Genomic DNA, 24,070 nt, shown 5'->3' with positions numbered 1-24,070 from the left:
TAGATAATTTTCACATGGAAAAAAAGTTTCCATCATTATAAAAAAAGGGGTTTTTAAAAATATATTTTTTCCACTGACTCTGTGTTTTACACATTTAAGATCTGTGGTAACCCTGTGTCAAGCAAGTCTGCCAGGATCATTTTTCCAACAGTATTTCCTCACTTCATGTTTTTGTACCATATTTTGGTAATTCTCACAATATTTCAAACATTTCATTCTTAATGGCTATGATTTATGATCAGTGATTATGACTTGGTAAAAGCTCAGATGATGGTTAACATTATTAGCAATAAAGTATTGAGGTGTATACATTGATTTCTAGACATAATGCTATTGCATACTTACTGGACTACAGTGTAGTGTAAACATGACTTATGTGCACTGGAAAACCAAGAAATTTATTTGACTTGCTTTATTGCAATATTTGGTTTATTGTGGTCTGGAACCAAGCCCTCAGTATCTGTGTGTATATATCTTTAAAATCTTTTCTGTGCAAATTACACCTTGTTTGTTATATACTTAAAAGATGGACACTAACTTCTGCAACAAGTATGTGAATTAGTCCTAATATTCAAATAATAGACTTAGCTAGGGATAAAAAACAAAAAAACACCCTACGTTATATTATTCCCATGCCAGGTTTTGTCTGATAAATTGAGAGGGAGTTAACATATCTATGGTTTAAGGTTATCAATTTTCCATATGGCTGGCAGGTACCAAAGTGATTAACAATCTATCAGATAGATTTGAGATTGAATCCTAGCTCTCTCATTTTATTAGCTTTATGTCTTTAAGCAAGTTGTATTATCTTTTTACGTCATTTGTCATAATCTATAAAATAGGAATAGTAATAAAAGCTGCATGGTTGGGATATGGGGGAAATAAAATTAGAAAATACATGTGAAGGACTTTGCATAGTGGCTCCCAGACACATGGTTGGCAATTATTTCCTCTTTCACATCACCAGAACCACTACTATTCTTATTTTGTGAAATATTAATTAGCATGTCAGGCATCAATAATTTATATAATTTTTGCTTTAAGTAATTTAAAATCTTAAGAGATTCCTGTGTTCTAACAACAAGAAGGAATCAAGTTAGAGATGATGGAAAAACTGGTGATGTACTGTCTGTGTCCCATTCGTTTCGAACTTATAATTTGATCCTTTTAGAGGTCACATTTTGTTTGCTAGTTTCCAAAGGATATGATAAATTTTTAGGAATACAATTCAGTTGTGGTAGGGAGAGAAGATTATAAGGGACAAGAGCAGTTAGGAGACTCTTAGAGAGGTCACAGTGACATGAACTAATAAGTGTATAGTTGTGAGACATACAGAAGATAACAGTATAGACAGTGATTGGAAGTGGTGATGAGGCATTGTTAAAAGCAAGAATGGAAATTAGTAGGGATTATTTTGGGTTACTGTCATTTTTTTCATTTTGTAGTTTTCAAAACTTAAATCACTAATGGATAACATTTTTTTAAAATGTTTTACTAATGACAGTGTTTTATAATGTTGATTATTTTCAACATAGTTTTACTTTGTATTATTTAATTTTATCCTCACAGTAGTCCTTTGAAGTAGATCATTTACACCATTTTATAAATGCAATAATTCAAATCTCAATTTGTAGAAGTTTATACAGTTGGCAGAGTTAGAACTCAAATACAAGTCTTCCGACTTGTTTTGACAGAGGTGTTTCAAAAGCATGTGTATGACCTTTGGAATCATTAAATAGAATTTTGGGGCCTATTGTTCTAACATGTTTAAAATTTTCCTGTATTTTTTTTATTACAGGGGATTGAACATAAAGTTTATACTCTAAATGAAGGACATTCAGCCCATATTTGTACTGTGCAGTTGGAAAAAGCCAAACTACATTTAAAATTACTTGACTATCTTAATCATGATTGGAAAAGTGAATATTATATAAAACCTAACCAACAAGATATTAGTTTCATCAATTTTACCTGTGTTACGGAAATAGAAAAGACTGATTTAGATATTGCTATCCATGTGACTTACAATACCGGCCAGACAGTTGTGGCATTTCATAGTCCTTACTGGATGGTCAATAAAACCAGTCGGATGTTACAGTATAAGGCAGATGGAATTCACCGAAAGCATCCACCTAATTATAAGAAGCCAGTTCTGTTTTCTTTTCAACCAAAGCACTTTTTTAATAATAATAAGGTATGTAAGTTTTTAAAAAAACTTTCATTCTCCTTTAGCTTCTTTTCACTCCTTTTAGATTTTTAGAGTTTTGAAGAATATAGAACAGGTAGAAATACCATTTAAATATTTGAGGTTAAAAAGATTAGAATTTAGGGACACCTGAGTGGCTCAGTTGGTTGGGCGTCTGCTTTCGGCTCAGGTCATAATCCCAGGGTCCAGGGATTGGGTTCCGTGTCGGGCTCTTTGCTGAGTGAGGAGCCTGCTTCTCCCTCTGCCTGCTGTTCCCCCTGCTTGAGCTCTGCCTCTCGCTTTCTCTCTCTCTGAGACAAATAAGTATATAAAATATTTTAAAAAAAAGATTAGAATTTAGTATAGGAAAATGTTTAGTGCATTAATATAATATTTACATGAAAAAGCAAAAAACTTATCAGTTGAGGTAGGAATTTTTAATGGTATCTAAATTGTAATGTATTTGGAATATTTTTTCCTAGGTTCAGCTTATGGTAACTGATAGTGAATTGTCAGATCAGTTTTCAATTGATACTGTTGGTAGTCATGGAGCTGTTAAATGTAAAGGCCTGAAAATGGACTATCAAGTGAGTTCATTCTCTGCTCATGGAGAAACTTCTATTTTAAACTCTGTGTACTGACAATTTAATTTTTATAAGGATGTTGTAATAATGGAACAGTTTTTGAAATGCTAATTTTTTCCCTTTAGGTTGGTGTCACTATAGACCTCAGCAGTTTTAACATTACCAGAATTGTGACATTTACTCCTTTTTATATGATTGAAAACAAAAGCAAATATCATATATCAGTGGCTGAACAGGGAAATGATAAATGGCTCTCTCTTGATTTGGAGCAGGTGGGTAGATGTATTTTAAAAATGTACCTCTTTAGATTTTCATTTTTCCTTGAAGTTAGACACCTGAAACACGATGAAAGTTTTGAATTGCACCCCCCTCTCCTCATTTTATTTGTACCGGGATCTAGATTTAATTGTTAAAAACCAAACCTTTTCATTTAGGAGTGCATTGCTTGATGAGGGAAGTAGATATTTAACAGCTATTTAACATATGAGGGAAGTAGATACTTAACAGCTAACAGATATTTAACCAAGCAGTATAAATACAGAAGTAGAAGACTGGATAAGGTATAAAGTCAGTAAAGAGTAGAAAATTATTTACTCTTTCTGCAAAGTTACTAGGAATGCCTTTGTGGAATAAGTTAAGCCAGTTATTTTAAAAAGATGGTAGTAACTTAGGAATGAAATTTTGATTCTACACCATCTTTAGCTATTTGACCTCTGGATGAGAATTTTCTAAAGAACTGCCTGAGGTTGATGGAATATTTCATTTTTGAGGAAATTTTATGTATAAATATAAGAGAAGTGCTTGCTGGTTTTGTTCAGTGTTCCTTCTTGCTTTTAAACCATCCTGGTGGGATTATTATTCTTGACATTCTTTAGATTTTTCCTTCAGAGCTCATTTTGGAGGCAAATGCCATCAGTTTGTGTTTATCTGTAAAAGTTTTGTCATCTTTCTTTTATCATAATTTCTCTTGCTTTCTCTTCTATTTTTTCTCAACATGTGTAGATTTTACTCCACTGTTTTCTGGTTTCTACTTCAGTTGAAAATTCTCGTGTGATCCCATCATTCCTTTAGAGGTCATTTTTCTTCCTAATTGCCTTCATGATTTTTGTCTTTGACATTCCGTAGTTATACTACTGTTTGTCCACATGTGGATTCTTTCTACATATCCTGCTTGAGATGCTATACTCTGAGATTTGTGGATCAATCTATTTCATAATTGCTATATAATTTGCAATTATTATCTCTTTAAATATTGTCTTTGCTTCGTCCTTCCATTTGCTTCTTCTTGGTCTTTAATCAGACATATTCTAGGCCTCCATATTCTATCTTCCATGTCTCAACTTTTTTTTTTTTTTTTTTTTTGCTATTTTCTATCTATATAACTCTCTTTGCTGCATTCTGGATTAATTCTACATGTATATCTTTAATAAATTTTCACTTTTACTCTGTCTAAATTGCTATTTAAGCCTTTAGTTGAGTTATTTGAATAATTGTATTTCTTAATTTCAGAAACTCCACCTTTTTTGAAGTCTGCCTGGTCATTCATTAGTGAATATTTGTGTATATTCCTTAGGTGCCTTGTGATACATCTGCTAAGAGAACCACAAGTCCCTGTGCTTGTGTAGTTTATGTTTCATTGTGGGGGAGTGGTTGTGGAAACATTAATATAATCAATTAGCAAAATATATAGTATGTTTAAAGGTGAAAAGTCTAATCAGGGAAATCAAATAAGACAGGAAGTGTTGAAAATTCTAGCAAGCACAAGGTAGGCTATAATTTTATATGAGGTGGTCAAGGATAGAATTCACTGAGGTCCTATTTGAGCCAACTGATAGGAAATGTGGGGAAGTAGCAGTTGACAGGAGCTCATCTGAGTTGCCATGTGTTGGAGGAGCTGATTAGGGCAACAACTCAAAATGAAAGTAACAGTCAAGCCTTTAGTCCCTTACTGCCATAGTATAATCAAGAGGCTAAACTGGAGAAAGTGCCAACTCTCCCTGCTCCATTCCTCTTTCCCTGTGGAAGAGCATTGATCAGGGTTCAGGTGGTTGAGCACAAACTTGGGGGTTGTGTCACTGTCAAGGGAGCCTTGAATAAGAGACTCTTCCAGTTTATGGGCCTAAGGAATGAACGGTGACAAGGGGGGAAGAGCTAGGAGTAGAAAAGTACTGAAGACAGAGGAGAGAAAAAGTATCTTCAAGGTTCTCCCTATCTTCTTTTAAAGAGGTCTTGCAGGGAGGTTCCTCTAAGAGGTCTCTGCAGTGGGCCATGATAGGTGTCTGAATGAAGGCATCTCAGGTAGGAATTCAGATATGTATAAAATGCATCGCTGTAAGCGAGGGCTGGGTCCTTGAGACTGCTGTACACTGAGTGAATGCGGCAGCTTAGCCCTGTGAGGCCTGCCGAATAAGGCCTTTGTAATTGCCTATGATGTAATCTGATAAGTTTTTAGCTGGGAGCTGCAATCCTCAGCCTTGTGGCTCTCTGGGGAAAGAGACTTAGAGCCAGAAGAATCAGCCAGGGTAGATGCCCTGAAGTGGAAGAACCTTCGGCATATTTGTGGGATAGCAAAAGAGGCCAGTATTACTGGAGAGGGGAAAGTAGTAGAGAACAAGGCATGACAAGAGATGCAGTGTGTCATGCAGAACTTGGGAGCCATTGCAAAGGTTGTAGATGTAGAACTCTCTGTGTCCAGTTGCTAAGATTACCAACTCCAGCTTTGTTTTGCTTAGGTATTTTCTTGGCGTGTCTTCTCCCTTACCTAGAGCAGCTCTGTGTCTTAATTCTGTGTCTGTAGCAGATAACATTCTTGGGCCTTAGCTTATCAAAAACCTGACTTACAGCCTCTGTCTTTGAACAGTTCATGTTTACATTAGGAGCAATTACAACTGCATAACAACTTATTTTTTATTTTACTTTCTCTGTTTCTTTTTGTTTTCACTTTTGTCTTAAGATAAATTTTCTTGTGCTAGTTTAAAATGATTACATTTCAGTTTTGGCTTATAGTGGTCAACCTTGAGATGTGTCATCATGATTATTGCCTGTGTTGATAGGTTAGACTTGCTTAGATCTCATGTTTTCCCACTACTAAAGACATGTACATTAGCACTTTCTCTAGTGGCAAGATTTTGAGCACGTAATTCTTTGAAATGATACAGTGTAAATTATGGAACCTAGCATACATTTTTAAACCAAGGCTGCCAGGGAGTGGCAGGCTTGGGAATATCAAGAAATCATATCATTTTTAGTCTTCTCAGGTCCTCATGGGAAGTCTGGTGCTTCAGTTAGTATTGCTGCTCTGTTGACCTTCCCACGTAAGTTCCTGCTCAGTTGCAAGAAGCCCTGAGTGGGGGCATTCTAAGCCTCTTAGAGCCTTAACTGTGTCTCATGTCTAGTTCCATTAGTTACCTCTTGAGGTTGAATAAGGCGGGCTTCAACAAGCTAAGGCGCTTGACTTTAACATCAGGTTCCTCCTCCATTGCTGCAGGCCATGTCATGGGGATGGGTATCACACATGAACAGTTTCACTGAAGTCCGTGAAGTCATTGGTCTGGTTGGGACCTATCACAGTAAGACAGGGTATGCAGAATAGTTCACAGGCCACACTGCTTCTCCTTTCTTCTTCTCTTAGCTCTTCTCTTAGCTCTTCTCTTTGTTTTCACTCCTGTTGTCTGGACTTCTCTCTCTCAATGGGTCGACCGTCTCTCCTTTTAGTAGTTTGGATTCCAGATCACTGATGTCCGTGTTGTTCCTTAAGATTTGGAGCCTGTTTCCTACTCGGAACTTTAGATACTTCTCTCACTTTTTTACCTTTATTAGACTTCAAGGACTCTGGTTTTGTGCATGACCTGATTCAACATTTGCGTGTACTTCGGCTCTTATAATTACCAAGTGATACCCACAACCTGATTATGATTATTATGAACTGTATGTACCCTTGTTTTAAACTGATCACTTGTTTCTCAGCTCAGCTTTTCTATGCTGATTTGTCAGCCCTCCTCTAGATCTCTGGACCACACTGACATCTCTTCGCCAGCACTCCGCCACTCCTCTTACCACGGTTCCTCAACTTCCCACCCAGCACTGCCTGAGCTCATGGTGCCCACAGGTGGTGACACAGCTCTAAGTTGGCAGCTCACAGCTGTTTAGCCAAGCAACCCACTAACTAGAGCAATGTTAAAAGACGTTTATTTTAAGTCTATCCTGATGGGTTTACTAAAATGATAAAATTTTGATGACGAAAAAAAAATCTTTTTTATAAATAAGTGTATGTAATTTGTGTTTTAGTGTATCCCTTTTTGGCCAGAGGATGCTTCTAATGCACTTCTTATTCAAGTTGAAAGAAATCAAGGCCCTCCCAAAAAGATACATTTTAACAAGCAAGCAAATTGTATTTTATTGCGTCTGGATAATGAGGTGGGTGATTTTTATGTGTGTGTATGTTTAGAGAAGATATTATATACTTGTGATTTTGTCTGTAACTTTGATTGTTTTCCCTTTTACCAAAAAGGAACAAACATTTCTTTTAGTAAAGGAAAGATTACTAAAAAGGAACAGAGACGTAAAACAATTTAATTGTTCAACAGAATGTTAGAGTGCCTAGAATATTGGAACATCTGGAATTTGACCCATCTGTATAGAGTAATTGAGATTCATGGTTTCCCAGATATACAGTAGAAAATCCTGACTTGCTTTCTTAATCATTAAAAAATGTACCAAGTTATGAATAGTCTTATTAAATGTTATTAAATAATATTCTTTGGAAAATTATCATGTAAGAGAATAATTTTTTTTCTTTTTTTTTCATAGCTTGGAGGTATTATAGCAGAAGTTAATTTAGCTGAGCATTCTACGGTTATTACATTTTCAGATTATCATGATGGAGCAGCTCCCTTCCTATTAATAAATCACACTAAGAGTGACATTGTTCAGTACAATCAAAGGTAAGAAGATTATCACAAATACGATATCCCCCTGATTTTAGTGGAGTCTAGGTGATGGGACATTGACTCTATGATGATTTCTTTTTTTAAGATTGTTATTTATTTATTTATTTGAGGGAGAGAGGAGGAGGGGGCAGAGGGAGGAGCAGACTCCCTGTGGGGCTCCATTCCAAGACCCTGGGATCATGACCTGAGCCAAAGGCAGATGCTTAACCTGATGACCCACCTAGGTGCCTCTTCATGATGATTTCTTAAGAATATGACACTGGTGGGGTGCCTGGGTGGTTCAGTCGGTTAAGTATCTGCCTTTGACTCAAGTCATGATCTTAGGATCCTGGGATCCAGCCCCATGTCTGGGTCTGTACTCAGCGGGGAGCATCCCTCTCCCTCTGCTCCTACTCACCCCACTCAATCCCCCCACCCTGCCTGTGATCGCCCATGTGCATATGCGAGTGAGCTCTCTCTCTCTCTCTCAATAAAACCTTTTAAAAAAGTATAGGTGTGTGTGTGTGTGTGTGTGTGTGTGTGTGTGTGTGTAACACTGATAATGACATTAAAGCCATATAAAACAATGTCCTTATTTTTTAAAAAAAGGTATACTGAAGTATGTAGGGGTAAAACTGGCATTAATATTTGTAGTTTACTTTTTAAACATTGTGATGTAATTGACAAAACCTTATATTAGTTTCAACATGATGATAGGATATTTATATATAGTGCACACTGATCACCACAGTTAACTCTAGTTAACATCCATCACCACACATAGTTACAAATTTTTTTTTAAAGATTTTTATTTATTTATTTGACAGAGGGAGACAGAGAGAGAGGGAACACAAGCAGGGGGGGGTAGGAGAGGGAGAAGGAGGCCTCCAGCTAAGCAGGGAGCTTGATGTGGGCTTGATCCCAGGACCCTGGGATCATGACCTGAGCCCAAGGCAGACGCCCAACGACTGGGGCACCCAGACACCCCAGAACATTTTATTTTCTTGTGATGAGAATGAAAATTTACTATTCTTAATTTTCAGATATACAAAACAGTATTATTAACTATAGCCACCATACTATACATTATATCCCCATGATTTGTTTATTTTATTAATAATTTATTTTTTTATTATTATTTTTTAAATATTTTATTTATTTATTTGACAGAGAGAAATCACAAGTAGATGGAGAGGCAGGCAGAGAGAGAGAGAGGGAAGCAGGCTCCCCGCTGAGCAGAGAGCCCGATGCGGGACTCGATCCCAGGACCCTGAGATCATGACCTGAGCTGAAGGCAGCGGCTTAACCCACTGAGCCACCCAGGTGCCCCTGATTTGTTTATTTTATAACTGGAAGTTTGTACCCTTTGACCCCTTCACCCACTTCATACCCTATCCCCCAACCTCTAACAAACACCACTCTTATTTTTTTTTTTTTATTTCTATGTGTTAGGATTTTTTCATTGTTTTCTTTGTTTGTTTTTGGCTTTTTAGATCCCTCTTATAAATACATAAGAGGGATATAAATACATACATTTTCTGTCTGACTTATATCACTTAGCCCATAATCAACTACTGCTTCAACTCAGAAAAGTTATATTCTGTTATTTCCTTGGTTTGTATCTTCTCCAATTTTTTGTTTTTCTGGGAATTATTTTTTGAGTTGATTGAATTTGTTAGATTTATATACCATGTCTTAAGATTTTTTAAAAAGTAACTTAGCTATCTCGTTTTTGCTAGAATAAGACCATACTTAGAGAGTTCCCAGTTAAATTCTGTCAGATTTAGTACAGATAAAAGTTGGAATAATTTTCTCCCACAATTCATTTTTATTAAAACAAAAGCTCACAACGCAGTTTCAAAAATGGGGATGCCTGGGTGGCTCTGTTGGTGAAGCGCCTACTCAGGTCAAGATCCCGGGGTCCTGAAACCAAGCCCAGTATTGGGCTCCTAACTCAGCAGAGAGCCTGCTTCGCCCTCTGCCTGCCGCTCCCACTGTGTGTGCTCTCTCTCTCAAACAAATAAATCTGTAAAAAAAAAAAAAGTTTCAAAATGAAACTCTTCATTTTCTAAGTGGGACAAACATTCCCTTGAAATATTCTCATTTCTTTAGAAAATCTCTTTTTCATTGTATAAGGAAAAAAATTTCAAGCTAGTCTTAAGCAGAACCATCACAAATCTCAATGAGTGGACTCAGAATCAAGTGTTATTTTAGGTTTTTCATATATTCATGTTTGCACTTAATTTAATGCATATTTTTACTATTTATGATAGTTCCCTCAGTGAAATAGAAGATTCCCTTCCTCCCGGAAAAGCAGTATTTTATACTTGGGCTGATCCAGTGGGCTCTAGAAAGCTGAAGTGGAGATGTGGAAAAAGCCATGGTGAAGTAACACAAAAGGATGTGCGTATTGGCTTGAGTATTACTGTGTTCTGAGCTTCCTTTTTTTTTTTTTTTTCCCCCAAAGTATTCTCTTCCGGCTTTGCTAGTTATAAGGCCTGTTTTATGTCTGTACTTTTAAACAATTGCCAAGGTTTTTTGTTTGTTTGTTTGTTTGTTTTGGAGTTTTAGGAGTAGAATTGAGTGATTCATCCCTTCCGTGTAATAGCCAGTGTTCATCACTCCCACTGCCCTCCGTCATCCTCATCACCCCCCTCCCCATCCCTCGCCAGCAAATCCGTTTGTTCTCCACAGTTAAGAGTCTGTTTCATGTTTGTCTCTTTTCTTTCCCCCTTATTTTCATTTGTTTTGTTTCTTAAATTCCACATGAGTGAAATCACATGGTATTTGTCATTCTCTGACTTATTTTGCTAAACTAATATTCTCTAAGCAGCAGAAAGAGGAATCAAGGAATCGATCCCACTTATAATTGCATCAAAAATCACAAGATACTATAACCAAAATATAAAAAAAGATAAAAAATCGTAAGATACTATAACCAAAGAGGTTAAAGAGCTGTACATTTTATCAAAGAAAGTGAAGATGACACAAAGAAATAGAAAAACATTCCATGCTCACGGATTAGAACCAAATATTGTTTAAAAAAAAAAAAACTGCTGATTTTAAAAGCAGGGTTCAAACTTTAACCAAAAACATTTAAAACCAGAAGGGTCCTGTCATGGCTACATCCTTATCTGCGGCTGTTACATTATAAAAGGTACACTAGACTTAGGGGGGTGCTTTCAGCATTTGTCTCATAAACAGATAAAGTCCTGCACTGACAGTCATTTTAGGTCACTGTGGCTTCTGTGAGGATCATTTAGGGACCCACTAAGGAATTTATTTTTGAGTGGTTTATTATAATGATAAAGATATATATAAACATTTTCCAGTAACATTTTGAATGACTTTTTGAGAAATTTTTATTAAAGTGTTATTAGTTGGGATGCCTGGTGGCTCAGTCCGTTAAGTGTCTGCCTTCCACTCTGGGCATAATCTCAGGGTCCTGGGATTGAGTCCCTCATCAGGCTCTTTGCTTAGCAGAGAACCTGATTCTCCCTCTAACTGCCGCTCCCTCCCCCTGCTTGTTCTCTCTCTCTCTGACAAATCAATAAATGAAATCTTAAAAAAAATAAGGCTTTCAGAATTCATTTTAATTTGACCCCTATTATAATGTTTTTTTTTTTTTTTACACCACTCATCATTATTTCTTCTTATCAAAAGGCCAGTTTTATCTCATTCCCATTTTAAAGGGAACACTGAATATTAAGTCACTAAATGTGTCTTTATTGAAGTTGTGGTTTTGTTTAATTATCAAATTAAAGTGGTTGACTTCTAGTTTGTAAAAGTACATGTGTCTGTTTATGAATAAAAGAATGAGTACTGAAATTTTATCAGTTGTTAGGCTTTTAATTTTTTTTCCTCTCTGGAGATGATTATGTGATTTTTGGATTTCACCTTACTTGAGAGGGTGATTTGTATGGTTTGTTTTAAGTATCATATTAGCCTTGTGTTTCTGGAATTGGCTTGCTGATGTTTTTAGACTTTTACCAGTATTTATGAGAAAGTAATGCCCATATAGATTTTGCTATTTAAAATTATGCTGACATCTGAAACATGCTTAGAAATGCAGTTTTTGTATTTTAAGAAGAATGTATGTAAGATTCATATGCTTTCTTCCTTGAATGTTTGCCAGAATTCACCAGTGAAGCCAGGCCATCTTAGCCTGTGGTTGTTTTTGTGGGGAGGTTTTAAATTATGAACTACTTCTTTGTTATTATGTAGGACAATTCATTTTCCTATTTCTGCTCATCATTTTAGGAAGAGATTTTCCAAGAATGTGTCTATTTCATCAGATTTTCCTAATAGATAAAAATATTTTTATCATAACCATCTGTTTAATTTTAATTTATAGTGATTCTCTTTTTCATTATTGGTGTAGATTATTTATATTTTCATTCCTTTTTCCTTGATAAGTTTTACTTGGGATTTAGCAGTTTAATTCTTACTTTTCCTATCAGAAAACCATTGTTTTGCTCTTTTGATGATCTCTTTTATACATTTGTGTTCATTTTCACCTGCTTCTACTCTAATCTATATTATATTCTTTCATCTTTCTTTCTTCGAAATTCTTGAGATAGGGGTGCCTGGGTGGCTCAGTGAGTTAAGCATCTGCCTTTGGCTCAGGTCATGATCCTGGGGTCCTGGGATCAAGCCCCACATCGGGCTCTCTGCTCAAGCTGGGAGCTTGCTTCTCCTTCTGTCTGCTTCCCTTGCTTGTGCATGCTCGCTCTTTCAAATAAAAAAAATAAAATGTTTTTTAAAATCTCTGAAAATATTACTGTCACATAAGCAGAACCAGTAGTAGCAATTCTGGGCTGTGGTGTGATTTGTTTAAAGTAATGATTCAAGATGGAAAAAAAAAATTAATTCTTGAGATAGATACTGTGTTAGTCTACTTGAGCTGCCACGACCAAATACCTTAGACTGGGTGGCTTAAGCAACACAAATTTATTTCTCAGAGTTTGAGAGCTGGAAAACCAAATCAAAGTGCCAGCACGGTCAGGTCCTGGTAAACCTGGTGAGGACTCTTCTAGACTTGCAGTTGAGCACCCTCTCCCCATGTCCTTAGCAGGATATTCCTCCTGTTGGATCAGAGCCCTAACTCCTCCAAGGCCTTGTGTCCAAAAGAGTCACATTGGTGACTGGGACTTCAACATATGACTTTGGGAGAGTGAGAGGATACAATTGAGTTAATAGCAGATACTGAGATCTGGTTTTCAGATTCATTATAAGGTGAATGTGTGTGGTACAACATGCCCCCCACCACCATCTCAGACCTCCAGTGGATGTTTGAAACCACCAATAGAGTACTAAGCCCTATATAAACTGTGTTTTTTTCCTATCATACATACTATGATAAAGTTTAATTTACAAATTAAGTGAGAGATAAAAACAAAAACTTAATAATAAAATGGAACAATTATTTACTGTAATAAAATCCTATGTGGTCTCTCAAAATATTTTATACTCCCCCTTCTAGTGATCATGTGAGATGATAAAGTACATACATGGTGAGATGAAGTAAGATGAAAGATGTAGGCATTGGGATGTAGTATTAGACTATCGTTGACCTTCTGACCATATGTCCGAAGGAGGATCATCTGCTTCTGGAACGTGGTTGACCACAGGTAGCTGAAACTGGAATGCAGAACCTAGGAGAAGGGGAACTACTGTATATTAAAATTTCCTATTGATCAGAATATTCACTAGAATATTGACCAAAAATTCATGACTGGCTGTTAATTATTAGCATTTGCTCTTATCTTCTCACTGAAATTCAATACCCTGATATTAATACAATGCTTATAAATAAGGGCTTCCTGCCAAATTAACCATGTGGTAAATACCTGTGCTTTATAGAGCATGCAACTGAAGTGTCAGATATTTTTTATCCTATTCAGTTCAGCTCTGTAAGGAAATTAAATTTCTGACTGAACTTTTAACATATAACACATTGATTAGTCTTAGAATAAAGCAGAGAAAATAATACTTTGTGTTATTGATTAGCCTACAAAAGAAGACTAATTAAATTTTATTAAGTTGTTGAAAAAACAGTAACAATTGACCTGTCTTCCTGATTAATTACTTCATAATAAATAATGGCAGAAGCAAACATCAACTGATTTTTATTATGCAAATTTCTGACTGTTATACAAATATTCATTCAGTTTGTCTCACCCTTTGAAAGTTACCATTACAGTTCTCATTTTTCAGATGTGGAATCTAGATTTCCTCTTGGTTACGGCTTTAATTTTGGGGGTGCCTGGGTGGCTCAGTCGTTAAGCGTCTGACTTCGGCTCTGGTCATGATCCCATGGTCCTAGGATCGAGCCCACATTGAGCTCCCTGCTCAGCAGGAAGGCTGCTTCTCTGTCTCCCACTCCCTGTGCTTGTGTTCCCGCTCTCCTTGTCTTCTGTCTGTCAAACAAATGAATAAGATCTTTAAAAAAAAAAAGACTCTAATTTTTAATTTTTTCTATGGTTTGTTTTAGGATATGATGACACCTATAAATTCGGGGAAAAAGACGATTTATTTAGTTTCATTCTTTGAAGGCTTACAACGCATTATTTTATTCACTGAAGATCCAAGGGTATTCAGAGCAACATATGAAAGTGAGAAAGCAGAGTTAGCAGAGCAAGAAATTGTGTTGGCCTTACAAGATGTTGGAATTTCTCTCGTCAACAATTACACAAAGCAGGAAGTAGCCTATATTGGCATTACAAGGTTAGATACATTAAATGATTAGTTCTTAATCATTAAGAATGGTGATTATAAAATTAAAATAATACAGTTTAAGTTTTGTGTTTTATTATACTAAGTTAATGCTGATTTAAAAATGTTTTTGAGATTATTTTTTGCCTTTTGAGATAAAGATATCTCAAAATCAGATTTTTAAATCGTGTCTTATGTTTATTCAGCTTATCAAAGGTATACTTAACATGTATAAGGAAATATTTAATTTTCTCTTACTGCCTATCAGAGTGTAGGATACTGTATGGATGTTCCGTAAATAGTTGTTGGGGGAATAAAGCCAATCATTCTTTAATTTGAGCTTGACACTTAATTTTAAGATACAGTAAGGTAATATGAAATATATCATTTCCCTCTAAGTCATCACCAGTAAAACTCTATTCTCTATGCCTTTAATATTCCTATTCATAAATACTTAAGGTAAACTTAATTTGTATACATTAGTGCCTGATTTTGAGGGCATTTCTAGATTCCAGTCTGTATAATACAGGATAATATTATCCAGGATAATAGTTTTAATCCTTGAGTTTAAGCTGTCAAGTATATATGTTAAAAGGTATATGATACAGGTTTGAATTTGTTTATCTGTATAAATTCCTCTAGAAACGCCTTTGACTTTTCATTGAATGAAATCCATGCCATTTAAAAAGGAATATTATAAACTATTTTCTTGCAAATTTTTATCCTCAAGAAATGTGTTTATTATTTGCTAACTGCTATGCTAAATAATGTGAGTGCAACGAGGAATAATATACTGTTCCTGCCTGTTTATTAAGTGACTATAAATTTTAGAGGGAATTAATAAATAGAATTCTTAAATAACTTACGTATATAAACAGCAGTTTTAGAATGTGGTTGGATGTTTTTATTCTGTATTTAAGTCTCTCAGCAATTTTTCAGTCAATGAGATTTGTTCCATCCCCTTTTACACTATATTTCACACCTTGTCTCCTTTTAACCCTCCCATTTTCTCTCACACTTCACTGCCTGTATCCCATTTCAGTCAGAAAATGGAAGCAGTCTGAAGGGAATTTCCAAAGACCCACTCTCCCAAATCGCAACTTTCTACCCATGAGCATTTTTACCTACACACTGTGCTAACATCTTCTCCACAGCTGTCATAGATACATGTGCTCCTATTTAAAAATATTTTCAACTTTGCATTCGATTCCATTTCCTTTTGCCTTCTTGAGACATTGATTACACAGTTCTCTTCTTTATCTTTCCTACATCAGTAATTTTTAGCTCTCTTTTGGGTTATGCCCATCAGTATTTTTTATCTCAACTTAAGAAATTCTCTTGAGCCTACCTACTGCCCACTTTTTAGCTTCCCTTTATAACCAAACTCCTCAAAAGTGTTAACAATTATGGATGAGTTTAATATACTCACTATATCCAATTATTATTTTACCCATTCTTTCTTTAACCACTCCCAACAGGATTTTGCTGTCAACACACCATGACATTCGTCTTGTCAGGATGACCAGAGACCAGTCCTCATGTTGCTTAAGTGTGTAACACACAGATCCCTTCTTGGTAGTTTTTCTTTGCCTTGACTTTCAGGGTACTTCACCATCTTTGTTTTTCTTTTTATCCCAGAATTCTCCACTTCTTGTGTTGGTTCCTTGTCTTCTCAGCTGCTTAATATTGGGTGCCCTAGGGCCCTCATACATGAGTCCTCTTCTCTGTTTCAAATACCACATATTTTTTCTATTTACTATTTATGGTCTGTCACTCAGCTAAATAAAGCTGTAGGATAGCAAAGATGTTTACTAATAATATCCCTACCACCTAAAATAGTGTCTGAGTAAAAGTCTAAATATTGATTGAATCAGTTCATATTTTTAAATCTGTAGTGTGCTTCCATATTACTGGGGATATTATAAATTTTACTGAAGGTTTTACAATTCATGTAATAAACCAGGTAAAATGAAAATGTTTATAAATTAGCACCATGATTTTTGCTTTCATCCAAAAAGTTCTGATGTGGTTTGGGAGACAAAGCCCAAGAAGAAGGCAAGATGGAGGCCAATGAGTGTAAAGCACACTGAGAAGTTAGAGAAAGAATTTAAAGAATATACTGAATCTTCACCTGCAGAAGATAAGGTTATCGAATTGGACACTAACATTCCGGTAATATTTTTAAGTATTGATCTGAAGTTTTAATTTTTACCTGTTAAAATTAGATGAATTACTGTTGACCTTTAAGGAAAGTCTGGTTTCCTTGCAAAGCAATGAATTCTATCATATATAATAAGGGGTAGTTGTCTGTATTAACAAGTCAGACTTGCTCTTAAGATGCTAATGATCTACTCCTTAGTTAACAAGAAGCCAATATGTTGTTTTACTTATTATACTTTTTAAATTATTTTTCCTTTTATTACTTTAATATTTTTAGTAAATTTATATAAAAAGTGATACAACTAAGCTATACGGTTTACATTGAACGTTTTTCTGAGTTGTATTGGAGAGATCCAATCTAGTCAACTATTTAGCTTATTGTTTTAATTATCTTTAATGGTTTTGGTACAAAGTTCTAATTTTAACAAATTATGAAATGCATAGAAATTCAGTGTTTTGTGGGGTATATTTTTCAGGTTCGCTTTACACCTAGTGGTACTAACATGAAAATTCTGCAGCCACATGTAATAGCTATAAGAAGAAATTATCTTCCAGCATTAAAAGTAGAATATAGCACATCTGCACATCAGTCATCATTTAGAATTCAAGTTTACAGAATACAGGTGAGTCTGAAAAGATAGTCAAATTGTATTCATAAGGAACATAGCAATAAACCAAATGTATTCATTCCCATAGTATCTCTTACCTAGTATTTCAGTTTTATTGTTGAACTAGACTGCTTGATTCTTTCTACTTATTAAATCTTGTTATTCTGGTAGGGTTCTGCAATTAACATAGTAATATACTGACCTGTTTTTATTTTCTTAGATCCAAAACCAGATACATGGTGCTATATTTCCATTTGTGTTTTATCCAATTAAACCTCCCAAGTCGGTCACCATGGATTCAGGTGTGTTTGTATTTTTAGATTGCCATAAAAATGTATCTGCTGTATGGTTTACTTTACCATAAAAACACGAAATGAAACCGTTCTCAAGTTTAGTTTCTGTGGGATCATTAGAAAATTAAACTTGTTCCTTGGAAAGGAACAAGTACTCAACTATGGTCAACTTAGTTGTAAGTCAACTAAGTAAATTAAAGTAAGTCAACTAAGCAACGCATTGACTGAATTCTGAGGAGAAGATTAATTACAAATATATATTTAAATTTTTAGAAATATTAGTGACTTGTAAATCCCTGATTTAAAAGCCACTAGGACCTTTGAATAAATTGTGAAGAAAATCAAATTCAGAGAGGTTTCTAACCATGAGAAATGTCCTGTATTCTCTAGCTGAATGTAATGATGAGTCTGCTCTTCTATCCTCTGCTTCCCCTTCATATTCCTTCTTTCTTTGCTATACCTCTTCCCCTATCTCTTTCCCTTCTCTTTCCCTCCCTTTGCTTTCCACCCCCCACCTCCACACCACTGGCTCTGAACTATCTAAGGAGGTATTGATAATATGCTTGGAAGATTTTGACCATTGTACATGCCCAAGCCCCTTTACCTGGAAGTCCAGGGCAAGACTCTGAAATCTGTGTTTTCACAGTGTTTCCCTGGTGATTCTAATGCATACTTCTACTTTAAAATTACTAATTTAAAGGATTAGTTATCTTTAAAGTAAATACAGATAATTAAAAAAACCCTGGCATCTGAGATTAAGACCTTACAAATAGTAATTTTAATAGATACTCATGATTTAGTAAGTAAGTTAGTTCTACATTGTGATGTGTATTAAATTGCAAGAAAATGCTTATCTTTTTCTTAAAGCATCATGGGATTAATCATATTTATTAACTTTTGTAGCTCCAAAGCCCTTTACAGATGTCAGTATTGTCATGAGATCTGCAGGGCATTCCCAGATATCACGTATTAAGTAAGTGTCTTCATATATTTCTGCATGTTTATTTAATGTTTTGATTAAATATGTGAATTAATTATACGCTTTAAAAAATCAATTTCAGGTGAGTCAAAGGTTTAAGTGCAAAATATTAAATTATGAAGATCATTAGGAAAATCAGTTTCATAATCTTAAAGGGTCAGAAGGCTCTGAATGAAATGTACTTACATTTTATTTATTTTCTCACTTAAGTTTTCTGTAATTACTGCATTTTGTTTTAGAAACAAGAAAATACTGCTTTAAAATGGTCACCACCCAATCTAAGAAGTAAAATATTGACAGAAACATCCATTGATATATTACCCTCCTATTTCTTGTTTACTCTACCTTATCGACCACAATAAACACTAATTTCATCCCTTACATCTTAAAATACAGTTTATTGTATGTCTGTACGTCAACATTATGCTTCTTAGTTTTCTCGTTTTTTCCTAATTAAAAAAAAATTTTGTTTTTTGGTTAAACTGAAAATATACTATTAGGGCTGGATTTTTTCATTCAACTTTTTACTAAAATTTATTATTTTTGCTGTATGTAACTATAGTTTATCACTATTATATAATATTCTGCCGTATGACTGTATTCCATAGTTTACTTACCATTTTTCTCTTCATAGGCATTTTCACATTTAGAGTTTGTTGCTAATATGAACAGTGTTGCCATGACAATTTTATTTGTTCATCTGTAAAATCCTGAATTTCAGCATTCTAATAATTATCTAATGCTTTTTTCTCATCTCATATTTTAAATGCACTTTAATCAATGGTTTTTAAACGTTTTCTACTTTGTATTATAGGTATTTCAAGGTGTTGATCCAAGAAATGGACCTCAGGTTAGATCTTGGATTTGTCTATGCGTTAGCAGAACTTATGACAGAAGCCGAAGTGACTGAAAAAACTGAGGTGAGATTTAGGAATGATAGTATTAACAGGAAGGATTGGGAAAGAAGGAGGATAAGGACAAGGGCAAATAATACTTTTTTTCTTTTAAATTTATTGAAATTCAGTTCACACGTTATACATTTTAATCACTCATGGTGGACAGAGCCGTGTTTTTTAATGTATTTACAGAATTGTACAAGGATCATTACTATCTCATTCCAGAACATTTTCACCAGCTGAAGAAGGAAACCATGCCAGTCCCATCAATCACTGATACTTTGTCTGTAGGATTTCTTGTTCTAGATATTTGATATAAATGGAATCATATAGTTTTTTTTAATGCATCACCATCAATACCCGTTACTATCTATCCTTTGGATTCTAGCCATCATAGTGAGTGTGAAGTAGTATATCATTGTGATTTTGTGATTTACATGTACCTGATGATGAATGATGTTGAGCATCTTTTATGTGTTGATGGACCATTTACATATTTTCTATAGAGAAATGTCTATTCAGATCCTTTGTTAAATAGGTTGTCTCCTTTTTATTGAATTGTGAAAGTTATTTATCTATTCTAAATACAAGTCCCGTATCAGATATATGATTTGCAAATATTTTCTCTCATTCTTGTTTTTTCCCTCGCATTCTGTGTGTTGTGCTTTACTTTCCTGATGTCTTTTGAAGCACAAAAGTTTAATGAAATCCAAATTCTTTTTTGTTGTTGTTCATGTTTTTGGTGTCATTTTTAAGAATCTTTTGTCAGATCTAAGGTTGTGAAGGTTATGAATTTAGCCCTGTGTTTTAAGAGGTTTTTATAATCAGGTCTTTCATCCATTTTGAGTTGATTTTTGTATATAGTGGGCGGTAAGGATCCAACATCAGTCTTTTGCATTTGGCTATTGAGTTGTCCCAGTACCATTAATATTTACTGAAAAAGTATTCCTTCCTCATTAATGGTCTTGGTACCCTTGTCAAAAATCAGTTGACCATAAACATATAGTTTTATTCCATTAATCTGTAAGTCCATCTTTTTTTTACCAATACTGTACTGTCCTGATTATTGTTGTATTGTAGTAAGTTTTGAAATTGAGAAGTATGAATCCTCTTCCTTTGTTCTTGTTCAAAATGTTTTTGCAATTCCATATGAATTTTAGAATCAGCTTCAGAGCTTCTTTGAAGAAGTCATCTGGGGTCTTGACAGAGATTACATTGAATCTGCATACCAGTTTTGGAGTTCCAACAACTTAACATTATTAAGTCTTTTGATCCTTAAACATTGAATGTTGTGCTCTTATGTAGATCTTTGTTTTCTTTCAACATTTGTATAATTTTCAAAGTATAAGTTTGGCTCTTTTGTTAAATTTATTATTGAGTATTTTTTTTATAGTCTGCACAGATTGTTTTTTAATCTCATTTTTTGTTTGTTCATTGCAAGTATATAGAAATATAATTGATTTTTTATACTGATCTTATATTTTGCAACCTTATGAACTCATTTATTATCTCTAATAGTTGTTTTATACATTCTGTAGGATTTTCTGCATATAAGATCGTGCCATCTGAGAATAGTTTTGCTTCTTCCTTTCTGATTTAATCTGCATGGCTTTTGTTTCTTCTTGCCTAATTGCCCTGCTAGAACCTCTAGTACAATAGTACAACATTGAATACAAGTGCAAGAGCAGACATTCTTGCCTTGTTGCTGATATAAAGAAAAAGCTCTTACCATTAATTATGATATCAACAGTAGTTTTTTGGTAGATAACCTACATTAGGTAGAGTTCTCTAATAGTTCCAGTTTGCTAAGTGTTATCATGAAGGTATGTCGAATTTTGTCAAATGCTTTTTCTGTATCTCTTGGGATGGTGATACGGTTTTTGTTCTGTTGATTTTATTACATTGAATGTTAAAGCAACCCACTTAGTCCTGTGTATAATATTTCCGTATTTTGCTGGATTAGGGTCAGTAGTATTTTTTTGAGGCTCTTTGTGTTCACATTCATGTGATACTGGTCTGTTATTATAGGGCAAACACTGTATTCTTATACATAAATAGTCAGTTGCTCTTTAAATTAGTTATGAGAAAGAAATGTTTATATATTTATACTATTTACATCATTGTATTTTCCAGTTCAATCTTTTTTTTTCTTTTTTTTCATTTGGATTCTAATTACTGCTTGGGGTCACTTGCTTTCAGCCTGAGGAACTTTCATAAGTATTTCTTATAAGGCACACCTACTAGCCATCAAGTCTTCTAGGTTTTTGGTTTTTTTTTTTTTTGGGTCTGGAAAAGTCTTCATATTCTTTCATTTTGAAAGGTAGTTATACTGGATATAGGATTCTTGGTTGGGCAGGATTTTTCCTTTTGAGTACTTTGAATATTTTACCCACTGTCTTCTTGCCTCCTTTCTGCTAAGAAGTCAACTGTTAATCTTTTTTTTTTTTTTTTTTAAGATTTATTTGAGAGCACAGGTGTGGGAGGTGTGGGGAGAGAGAGAAACTCAATCAGACTCTGCACTGAGTGCAGAGCCTGACATGGGGCTCTGTCTCAAAACCCTGAGACTACAACCTGAGCCAAAAACAACAGTGGGACACTTAACCGACTGTGCCCCCTCAGGTACCCCAACTATTAGTCTTATCAGTGTCATCTTATATGTAGTAAGTTGTTTTTCTCTTCTTGTTTCTAAGATTTTCTCCTTGTCTTTGACTTTCATCAATTTTACTGTTACATATCTTTTGTGAACCTCTTTGCATTTATGCACTAGGAGTTCATTTAGCTTCCTGGTTATGTTGCTTATTGTTTTTCATTGAATATAGAAAGCATTAGGCTATTATTTCTTATATTTCTTATTATTTCTTATTATTTATTACATATTTTTTCTACTTTTACTCTCTTTTCCCCTGATCTACCCATATTGTATATGTTAGCATGCTTAATGATGTACCATATTTCTCTGAGAGTGTTGATTTTTGTTCATTCTTTTTCCTCTGTTCTTCAGAATGCATAATCTTTAACACTTTGTCTTCAAAGTCATGATAAAACAATGCATTTAATTTAGCATATAATGAAGTGTTTCTATTTCTCCTATCAGCTCAAATACACTGTTAGGTCCTTCTAGTGAATCTTCCATTTCTATTACAGTTTTCAATTCCAGAATTTTTAATAGTTTTTTTAAATATATAATTTTTCTCCCTCTATATTTGATGTAGTATTCAAGTTGATAAGACATGGTCATCGTAATTTCTTTCACTTTCTAAATACGGTTTTCTTTAATGCAGGGCTCAATCCCAGAACCCTGGGATCATGACCTGAGCCAAAGGCAGACACTTAACCATCTGAGCCACCCAGGCGCCCCAGGTTTTCTTTAGTTCTTTGAACATATTTATAGTGGCGACTTGGAAGTATTTTTCTTTTAATCCAGTCTCGTCACTTCTCACATGCAGTTTCTTTTGCCTAGTTTTTTCCCAGTGTATGGGTCATACATTCCTGTCTTTGCACATATCATAATTTTTGGTAGGGAACTTAGACATTTTAGATGATACACTATAAAAACTGGCTACCGATCCCTCTGTCCCCAAAGCTTATTGTTATTAGCTTATTTGTTCATTCTGTGACTGGTTAGATTTTTTTTATTGAAGTCTACCCTTCCTACACCCCTTACTTTTCCTGCAATGTTAAGCTTTTGGTGTTGATCCTCAGAGAGGTGAAGATCTTGGGATACCACCTTTACCCTGGAATAATGGGTTTTGGGGCTGGGCCCTCTTCTCTTTTCACAACACACCTAGCTATTGAAGTCTACTAATTGCTGGTTGATTGCGTTTTTATGGCCTAATGTACCTTAGGCCATACATTGTTCTACAGACTAATCTAATCAGACTTGGGCTCTTTTTTTTTTTTTTTTTTTCCTTTGAGGAACTCATCTGGAGATCAGTGTTTGATATTTGTTTTGACCCCAGGAGGACACCTTAAACTGTCTCTTTCCGCATTTCACTCATGAAAACTAAGAGGCCTGCAGTTTAGCCTGCATCTTCATTCAATCAGTGATTTTCCTTCCAGTTATCTTTCCCTGTGACATTTACTGTTTCCTAATGCTCAGGTGTGAACTTCTTCAAAAACTGTTGCAGTCGAAGGCTTTGGGGAAAGATTTGGGGTTTCTTTGGAAAAAGATTAGGAGTTATTTTAAAGTTTCGTTTTCCCCCAAGTAAAAATATCTGACCAGAGCTTCAGAGCTAGGAATGGAACAGGAGTGATCCGAACCCAGTATTCTCAGTGGTATTACACCAAATTAGAGCCTTTGTTCCATGAGTAGAGGCTGGGCAGTGGGACAGAAGCTCTCCCATCCCCATAATGTAGCATTAGCAGCTGGTAACTGGGGGTGGGATGAGAAATGCTGACACCTTATGCCTCCCAGGAAGAAAGTATTCCAGCTGTCCACTGGGCAGACAGGGAGCTTTATGTTCTTGAGTGAACAGTCTAGAGTGGAGTCATGGCTTGTTGAACTAGGAGGGGGATCTGAGAGAATGGTACTTGTTCAAATATTACAGATTCATTTTTCTTACAAATTTTTGTAGATTTTCTTAAAAAGATATTTTATTTGCTTATACCATTAGGTTCATTCATAGAGGCCTTAGATATTTAGGTTTTTTATATTTATTTTTTAAATACTTATTTATTTTAGAGAGAGAAAGTATGCATAGGTATATGGGGAGGGAGAGAATCT

At 34.9% G+C, this 24,070-nt stretch overlaps 1 protein-coding gene across 5 annotated transcripts in view; it reads left to right on the top strand.

Annotated features, from left to right (window-relative positions):
• VPS13A (vacuolar protein sorting 13 homolog A) overlaps positions 1–24,070 on the top strand; it is a 230,244-nt gene that overhangs the window by 171,131 nt on the left and 35,043 nt on the right. For all 5 annotated transcript variants that reach the window (XR_006608221.1, XM_045085368.1, XM_045085367.1 and 2 more), the window contains exons 48-59: positions 1,799–2,194; positions 2,668–2,772; positions 2,895–3,041; positions 7,057–7,185; positions 7,579–7,712; positions 9,971–10,100; positions 14,191–14,423; positions 16,430–16,583; positions 17,048–17,194; positions 17,400–17,481; positions 18,376–18,445; positions 19,266–19,371. Coding sequence is in view for 4 of the 5 variants with exons in the window: in XM_045085368.1 (XP_044941303.1) it covers positions 1,799–2,194; positions 2,668–2,772; positions 2,895–3,041; positions 7,057–7,185; positions 7,579–7,712; positions 9,971–10,100; positions 14,191–14,423; positions 16,430–16,583; positions 17,048–17,194; positions 17,400–17,481; positions 18,376–18,445; positions 19,266–19,371 (1,833 nt within the window). In the remaining variant the exon portion in view is untranslated. The remainder of the gene's footprint in view (positions 1–1,798; positions 2,195–2,667; positions 2,773–2,894; positions 3,042–7,056; positions 7,186–7,578; positions 7,713–9,970; positions 10,101–14,190; positions 14,424–16,429; positions 16,584–17,047; positions 17,195–17,399; positions 17,482–18,375; positions 18,446–19,265; positions 19,372–24,070) is intronic.

The sequence above is a fragment of the Mustela putorius genome, unplaced genomic scaffold, assembly GCF_011764305.1.
Source record: "Mustela putorius furo isolate JIRA1106 unplaced genomic scaffold, ASM1176430v1.1 tig00000854_pilon_pilon_pilon, whole genome shotgun sequence".
Classification (NCBI taxonomy): domain Eukaryota; kingdom Metazoa; phylum Chordata; class Mammalia; order Carnivora; family Mustelidae; genus Mustela; species Mustela putorius.
The sequence above is the reverse complement of the archived record's forward strand: the minus strand, read 5'-3'. Positions and strand labels throughout refer to the sequence as shown.